At 38.6% G+C, this 9,253-nt stretch overlaps 1 protein-coding gene across 2 annotated transcripts in view; it reads left to right on the top strand.

Moving 5' to 3' along the window:
* Nucleotides 1-9,253, top strand: part of mark1 (MAP/microtubule affinity-regulating kinase 1) — a 72,364-nt gene continuing 63,111 nt past the window's right edge. The window contains exon 1 of one of the 2 annotated variants that reach the window (XM_079594076.1): nt 1-343. In XM_079594076.1, the coding sequence (XP_079450202.1) occupies nt 293-343 (51 nt within the window). In that variant the 5' untranslated portion in view covers nt 1-292. The remainder of the gene's footprint in view (nt 344-9,253) is intronic. The other variant, XM_079594075.1, reaches the window with a different exon arrangement.

The raw sequence follows: 9,253 nt of genomic DNA, 5'->3' as shown, positions 1-9,253 counted from the left end.
CTATCAGGGTGGATCAATGCAGGAGCCTGAGCTCCACACACACACACACTCGCGCGCGCGCACACACACTCGTCCTGTCCGCGCATCCGCAGCGTCGCGCTCGCTCCGTCTCTCTCTCTGTATCGCCCGCGGCTGACGCGCTGACGCGGGCCGCTCCTGCTGGATATGTGCATGTTATAGTCGTAGGTTGAAGGCCAGGAGACATGCCGGTGTGAAGCGGGTTCAGATATCTGTATCTTCCGCGTTATCTTCGCTGAGCGCCGGTGCGGAGCGCGCGGCCTGTAAACACAAGATGTCGACCAGAACGCCATTGCCCACCGTCAACGAGCGCGACGCCGAGAATGTAAGTCAATGATACAACATATCAGTCTGCATGAATATTCATGATTACAATGCATCTGTGCTCGCTCGCGTCCTTGTGTTTTAGCTGACGCGTACACAGGCTTTTAATGCTTTAATAAGCCGGATTGGTTGAATGCTCGTTTGCCTTCTGAAGGTTTGATAGTCATATCTAGTGTTAATTTAAAGCCATTAATAGAGCTATATCTGCTTTATAGCTATACACAATGGTCAGGGACGTTCAGGTGTATAAGATGCCTCCCCTGTCCTATGTTAAGCATTCAGCACAGTGATGATCCTCATCACATCACATGTTTCCCATCATCTGTCCCACCTCATGCTTCATCGTCCCGGCACCAATTTCAACACTGTTTACTACATTGTAATTAATATGTAATAAGCTTGGTAGGCCTACTGTACAGTTTACTTAATGAGGGTTTTCAGGATGAACGTAGAGTTTAATGACAGCAAAAGGGATGTAGGAAAACAAATACTGGAATAAAATTGTTATTTCGCGCAATATAGACTACTGAGTGTATAAAAAATTATAATAATGATAACACATTGTTTATTAACCACCACTGACACAGCTTTTGGTAGATTTACAGGCTGACACAAGGATAGTGAACACATAATGGAACATTTTACCAACAATTTACTTGACTTTGTTTCTAGCGATTTGTATTATAGCGTGAATTTGTGCCAATGAGATTTAACCGTGGGTGGGGCTACACGACACAACTGTGCAGGACCGGATAACAATTATGTGTAGTATGTACTATGTGTAGTATAACAAGTATTATCATAAAAGAGTAGGCAAAAGTACCCGGGTGAACTATAGGCTACGTCGTCCATATTTCATTCCTACTACACGCATCCATACTTATTTAATGGTTGTGAAGTTTTAAACAAATGTACTACTACTATTAACTTTGAATACAGCTATTATGTTTTTCTCTCTTTTACGTACAATGACGTTTTTTGTACCGTCATGCTCCAAAGGGACAATAAAATCACCATAAAACTGTGCTATATTCCCAGTCTTCAGAAGCCATCCATTTTCCCCCTCCAAATTTAATGAAAATATTCCACTTTGGTCTGAGCTCTTAAATCTTTTTAATTGGCCTGGCAGAAATATTGGTCTGTAATGAAGTTAATGTGATTTGAGAACACGAGGTTTGTGCATTTTGATGCACAAAAGCTCTTCACTCCTAGAGGAATGATCATTGGGGAAGGATCTTGATCGGTGAGTTATTGGAGAAAGGAGGCCGTGTGAAGTCTTGTGTTCCCGTGGGCTTAAAGTCACCTCGGGTTCTCGGCCTGCAGAGCTCAGATTATGTAAAGGATTGCGGAGATCCTCCAGTGATGCGAGACTGTGGGCTGTGGGAGATCTTTGTGGCGGGCGGATAATGGGCGCACAGGGGCTGTTGACTCAATCATGTAATTACTGGCTGTGATTAATGAAAAGCACAGAGACGCTCCGAGGTCGTCTGGGTCTGTCATTAATGCTGAATCCGTGGCATCACCTCCGGACATCACCATGTTGTCAACCCCGTTATCGCATTTCAACAGTGCTTACTGTTAAATAACTGGTTAAATGCCATTCACAGATCATGTGTGAACGCGCCCTTTCCAAAAAATACCGGTAAATCAGTTCTGGCAATTGTGTGGCATGAGAAGTTGTAACATTACGAGTATGAACAACGCATCAGAAAAAGAAAAAAAAAGAAACATTTCTAGACGTTAACTCGAACTATCAAATATCTTCGTGTTTGTAGACGAGGAAAAGGTTTGTAACGGGCGAGTAAATGATGACGAACTAGGGCTGTAAACGATTAATCGCGATTAATCGAATCCAAAATAAAAGTTTGTGTTTACATAATATGTGTGTGTGTACTGTGTATCATTATTTTGAAATACACACGACATATTTAAGAAAAATGTGTTATTTATATATAAAATAGTTCTATTTATATATAATATAAATCATATAAAAATATATATGCAGTATATAAATGCAAATATTTCTCAAATATATGCAAGCATGTGTGTTATTTTTGTATATATACAAAATAATTATACACAATACACACATATTATGTAAACACAAACTTTTATTTTGGATTCGATTAATCGCGATTAATCGTTTACAGCCTTGCAGTGCATTATGGGTGTTGCATTTTGCATGCAGTGAGATCATGATATAAAGATGCGGGGTAATAAACCGTCATCAGATATTGAATCTTGGTTTGCATTGGCGGTTGTGTGTTCTCACTGGGCCTGAAGTTGCAGACGGGCCGGTGTGTGTCTGACAGGAATGAGTGTGTCGTAAAGCTTGTCCTGGCAGAGGTCAAAGGGGGTTTGGGTATCAGTGCACTTCTCTCGGTTATAATCAATGCAGCTGTCCAACTATAACACACTCGAATCCACTGTGTGTGTGTGTGTGTGTGTGTGTGTGTGTGTGTATCTGGAGAATGAACAGCAGGACTGTCTGCAACAGTGTTGTTCTGGTAATTGGCTCGTCTAACTATTGCTTGAACAATTACTCGACTATTTGGCCGATTAATGCAACGATTCATAATCAACTTTTCAGCTTTTGCCTTGAGTTCGTGCTTAGTTGGGGACATTTAATATTCAACAATATTATTGATCTGCCTGCATTGACTCCATTATATGAGAGCTGAGAAAGGGTGTGTGTCCTGTACAGCGCTGTAACTCACTACCGTAGCACGACGCATCGTTGAAGAACTCAACTAGCGAGTCACGACTGTTTCCCGAAACTGGTCGTTCACTCGCGTTGGTTAATGACGTCACGCAGGAGTGGAGTAATAACTACTTTTAAAGGGGTCATGACATGAGAAACCAAATTTGCCTTGATCTTTTGGTATATAAGAGGTCTTTGTACCATTAAAACGTCCTGCAAGTTTCATAGCTTAAGACGTCCTCCCCATTATAAACAAATCATTTATTTAATCAAGCTCTAAATACAGCTCGTTCTGGATCCATGGTAAGAAGTGACGTCACGGTACGAAGTGACGTACCAGCGTTTGCATATCACCACCTCCAGCAGAAGACAACTACGCTTAAAGCGCAAGACAACTACGCTCATTTCGTATCATCGTCGCGCCCGCGCGCTGCGCGCCTCACAAGTGTTCAGTCGACGGACAGCGAGTGGGCAGAGTGGATCTGTGTACAGGGAAATTACGACGCCGCAGATGTGCTGTTCCTGGCTGTGGACAAACAACATCTTTGAATACGCTGCGAAAGATCCAGTCGTCAGGGGAAAATGGATGCACTTTATTTTTTGCGGACGTCTCAGTCACGGCAGTGTTAGTTTAAGCGTTTGTTCTATACATTTGAAGGATGACTGTTTTGAGCTTTGCCAGAAAACTGTTGCTCAAAGATAAGTCCGTGCCGACTATTCTTGGCTCAACAACGACGACGCAAACTGTAAGTAATGTATTTAAAACTTTAAACTACTTTTTAAATACGCTGAAAGATCCAGTCGTCAGGGAAAAATGGATGCACTTTATTTTTTGCGGACGTCCCAGTCACGGCAGTGTTCTATACATTTAAGGATGACTGTTTTGAGGAAAAAATCCCAATATGATGCTTGGCTTTGCCAGAAAACGGTTGCTCAAAGATAAGTCCGTGCCGACTATTCTGGGCTCAATAACGACGACGCAAACTTACTTTTTACCATGGCTAATATAAACACATTTGTATAAGAGAATCTTGAAAATATGTCGCCTTTCTAGTAGGCCTACATGTGATAGAAAATTTAAAATGTTGCCTTTATCAATGCTGCATCTTCAAAGATGGCCTGTCTGTGCATGCATTTTTGTCCGTGGTACACCCTATCGTGTCATTGGAATTAGTTAAATAATGTTAAACTGTTAGCAAATGAAGCTATAGGATAATTATGCAACAATAATCCGTTTTCAAGTGTCTCGGGTTAATTTTTTTTTATTAATTCAAAATAGTTTCACTTTCCATGTGGACACGGGCTGATCCAGTCTTCGTTGTTGTGGTGATGCTTCATTTTCCTCTGATTCCGGCTCAAACATAATAAGGTTTTATCATTGCAAGAGCCATCGCTTCGCATGCATCACCCGCTATTAAACAGTTGCGCCGAATCCGCAAACGTTCTGGCTGGGAGCGTTAATAATTGACGCATAGGCACTGACGTTAGCCAATCATAACAGTGGGCGTTAACACTGAACTCTTAAAGGGGAAACACCCCCAAAACAGACTGTTTGAATCAGAGGATGAGAAACAGGGTGGGAAAAGGTCATAAATCACTACATTTTAAAAGTTTTTTGTAAAAAAAACTATAGTAATACTATAATTGCACCTAAGGGAACATAATAATAAAATAAAAAAAACCATGTCATGACCCCTTTAATGAATCTGTTTGAGATCGTATTAACGCTAGATGTTTTGATAGAAATTACAGACATGTCATCTGACGACTCTTTCTCATTTTTCTGTTATTTTGCTTTATTTCCAGATTCAATCATAGGCTCGTTCTTACGCACTAGAGCACGTTCACACATACACACTCTTCAAAAACTACGCTTTAACTCTCTTAAGCGGCACCCCCCTTTTTTTAATAGACATGAAAATGCACATGCCGAACTTAAATGGTTGTAATTCAAGAATTCTTTGGAATATAGATGTGAGATTGGTCTTGGTTTAAAGAAGACATTTGGCAGATTTTTTTAGAAGTGAAATAAATTAAGAACGTTAAACAAAAAAAGTTATAGAAGTTTGAGTTTATGAAAATGTACAATGTTAAAAAATGTATTATTCATATTTTATATATATTTTTTCAAAACCTGGTGGACTCTAAAAATGCAAAAGAATCAAATAAAAAAATCTGAACAAAATGTGTTTCAAATTTTAGGTTGATATCTCAGAAAATGAGCTTTCAGTGAGATTTAGTTTGTGCGCAGTACCACACTTCTCCACTAGTGGACATTACTGCCCATATAAGGGCGCCTCCATTTCCATATGTTGTTTGCGTGATCTGAACCATTATTTTTACAATTTTCATACAATTTATGAAGTAGACATCCTATTCAGAAGTAGTGTTGGAAGTTTGGCAGATTTTGAAATGAATTCAACCTCTAAGAAACAGAAAGATCACGCATGTGCATTATAGCTCGCCGCCACATCACTAATGCTGAATCTATTATTGTTTTCTTTATATTTGAAACATTTTCAGACCTTTTTTTCTAAAAGAATTGAATGGATGCTATCTTCTGAACTCTTGGCATGAAAACAAACTGAGGTTTCTACCATTCTTTCATGATTTTTCATGTTCATCACTATTTGAAAATAAAGGTCTGAACACGCCTTAGGAGTATGAACATATTATTGTTGCAAATTGATAAGTTACGACTTCTCTGTAATGTATTTTGAAAATCAGTCACCAAATATGTAAACTAGAGATTGTAAGCTTTCAAATGATATATAGTTTGTCAAGATTTAGTATAGGATATTACTGTTTTAAATATGTAATGGCTTTGTTGGCGATGCCAATATAAGTTTAAAGACGTAAATGGCATTTGTATGTTGTACGCCGGTTCTTATCTCTGCGACGTCGCGGCTGGAACAACTACAGAAAGTGTGATAATCTCAGGTACTGAGGTACTCGGGTACATTTATTTAATGTTGAAAGCGTCTCTGTGAGTTTGAATATCATTTTGTGTGTATTTTATAGCCGTACTGAAAGCAACACACCTCAGATCTTCAAAATAAATGAAAGTGAACAAGAACGTTCAAATTGTTAACAGACAAGTGTATTTATGACAACAATTGTTTCAGTCACTCAGTTTGTATTTTTAATAATGTTTAAATGGTGTAATATTCAATATTCTGATTGGCTGTGGTTTTGTATAGTTTCCCATATGGGTGTAACAATATATCGTGTCACAATGTATCGCAATACACAAATGCAACAATATAGGGCTGTAAACGATTAATCGCGATTAATCGCATCCAAAATAAAAGTTTGTGTTTACATAATAAATGTGTGTGTATTGTGTATAATTATTTTATATATAATACACACACATGCATGTATATATGTACGAATTTTTATTTATTTATATATAAAATAGTTATATTTATATATAATATAAATTATATAAAAATATATGCGGTATATAAATGCAAATCTTTCTCAAATATATACATGCATGTGTGTGTATTTATATATACAAAATAATTATACACAATACAATACACACACATATATTATGTAAACACAAACTTTTATTTTGGATTCGATTAATCGCGATTAATCGTTTACAGCCCTAAGTCGTGGATAGTTCGCCCCAAAAGGAAAATAACTTTGCGTGAAAAAAGAGTTTAGTGTCAGTACATTAAACTGCTATATATAATGTTGAATATAATGTATAATAATGTGAGATATAATGTATAATAATGTGGGAATATTTGTGGGTCCTGATAATACCAAATGTCTGTTACCAGTAAACATTATTTTAAATATATCTAGTCAGTGACAGAGTGCAAACATATTCGTCTAAAATTATCCTGTATGTTCAGCTTCAGAATCATGAATATTGTTATTCTGGCGTCTCTGTTGTCCTGTGCTTTGGGCTTCCAGCATCAAGTCCAACACTATTCATTTACACACACTATGTAATACCAAATTTAGCATTTTATTCAACAGTAAATTTTTTGTTACCCTTTTATCATATGACTTGGAGTATCGCACTAATATCGTATCGCACTAATATCGAATCGTGACATGAGCGCATCGGTACACCGCTAGTTTCCCATAGTCGCGTCGCGTCTGGTATGGACAATGTGTTAGCATGCATGCTAACTAATAATAAAGGCACAATCTTACCTTTTAATAACTTTATAGGTCAAGTTTTAATAAACTACATATTAAAACAAAAAAGTGTAATTCAGTTAAAAACACGATTGCCCCTGTTATGTTTACAGTGCTGAGGAGATTACTTACAAATTGTAGATTATTGCTGAATACAGATTACATGATTAAAAATTTTAGTAACGTAATACATTACACATTTAGGGTCATATAATCTGATTACTTTTACCTTTATCCTCATTTTTACCTCATAACTTATTTATCAAATTGATTAATGTTTTACTAGTGATAAAAAATACAAAAGAGAAAGAAAAATTATTACATTTTTTGTCATCAACCAAATGAAGGACACCCACACCTGGGTCTGAATGACCAGGACCGTGTGGATTAGAGATTGGACTGCTTTGTTTGCAGTGCACACCCACTTTTATTAAGTATGGACACAGTGAATCTGATGAAAAGCGGCGTTTGTTGACATCTGTTGGTCTGATGCCTTTAGGTTGTGAATTTGTTGCGTATTTTCAACACACTAGTTCTGCAAATTGTGCAAGTGATGTCAGTGACAGTCCCGATAATCTCCCTATCGACTTCCATTGTTTGCTTAAGAACAAATCAGAAGCCAGTCGTGTGACCTTTGCTATCCCTATATCTTGACTCACACTACTGGATTGATGAGTCAGTCGGGACCGGGACCGTAAAGCCAGAAGCACGCGTGTGTTATGTTGATGGTTACGAACCTCCGTGCTCAAGGATGTGAAAGAGTATGAGCTTCTGTGGCATGGGGATGAGTTTAGAGAAGGCGTTAGCATGCTGTGCGTTAACATGCATTAGCGATGGACCCGAGTACTCAAAGGTGACCGATGATAATGCGTGATTTGACCTTTTACTGAGTTTGAAATTCGACTTTGGCTAAGCCACGCCCTAGAATGTAGATTGACCAATCACAGCGCAGCCAAGAACGAGCTCCACAGCGGTCCGACACTTCTTCACAGCGCTCCATTGACTTTAACACAGGCGTCTCATATTTTTGGTCTCGGCAGGCTATTACCGTCGTAGTTTTATCAGAAATATGGTTAACCGTTGTGCCGGGGGCATTTGTAACACAGATACGCGTTTCCCAGAGAGGTTGGAGGGGGGTGTCCGTTTATTCCCTTCCCAAAACTGAAGTAAAATACTGACAAGTGTCGTCTTCGGATTAAACTGTGTGGACGTCCTCAGTCAGCGAAACCCCTCAAGATCAACAACACACCTTTGTGTTTTAACCTTACTGTGAAGTTATACTAGTTAGACAGTTTTATGCTATGATTTCGGTTCTCTACGCTAATTGTTGATACGCTAGCACACGCTGCTAATAAACACAACTTTATACTCGCGTAGTCCGTTTGCTTTGTAATAACGATTATAGAAGTGTATAGAGACCCAGCTCTGCATGAACAGTGTTGCTCCTGATATTGAGTCCCAGCCTCCGTCTCGATTAGGATATGCGGTGGTTCATTTTTTAACTGTGACCGTTATGCTTTTGCCTCTATTTGGATCTTGTTGTTGCTTGCGTTTCTCCGGTATGTCTTGAATATACCCTTCGAACGCACACTGCAGCCGCTTTTGCCTACTTCTATCGGACACTTTATTTGCTGCTTTATAAAAGTTTGATAACATTTCAGCAGGAAGAGCCGTCACAGCATAAGCCATGTTGATACCAAACCAGAGCCCAGATGAAGTTGTCGGAGGTAGCAACAGTAACTAAGGGGGGCGGGGCTTAGCCAAAGGTGAATTCAGAAGAAACAATACATAAAGGCGTCCCACATGCTGCTTTGATTTTTATTTTCTTGTAGGTCTGCGACTGACTAATAGTCCTCGCCAGTGTTTTAAAAAAAAAAAGTTGCCAGCCAGCGCCAGCATTTTTTATGATTTTCACAATTTCATGGCCCCCAGAATATTTTGTTACAACATGCACAGGTATATCTGTGGCAATAGCCAACAATATGATCTTATGGGTCAAAATTATAGATTTTTCTTTTATGCCAAAAATCATTAGGATATTAAGTAAAG

This window comes from Phoxinus phoxinus (genome assembly GCF_949152265.1).
Source record: "Phoxinus phoxinus genome assembly, chromosome: 20".
NCBI classification, from domain to species: domain Eukaryota; kingdom Metazoa; phylum Chordata; class Actinopteri; order Cypriniformes; family Leuciscidae; genus Phoxinus; species Phoxinus phoxinus.
The sequence above is the reverse complement of the archived record's forward strand: the minus strand, read 5'-3'. Positions and strand labels throughout refer to the sequence as shown.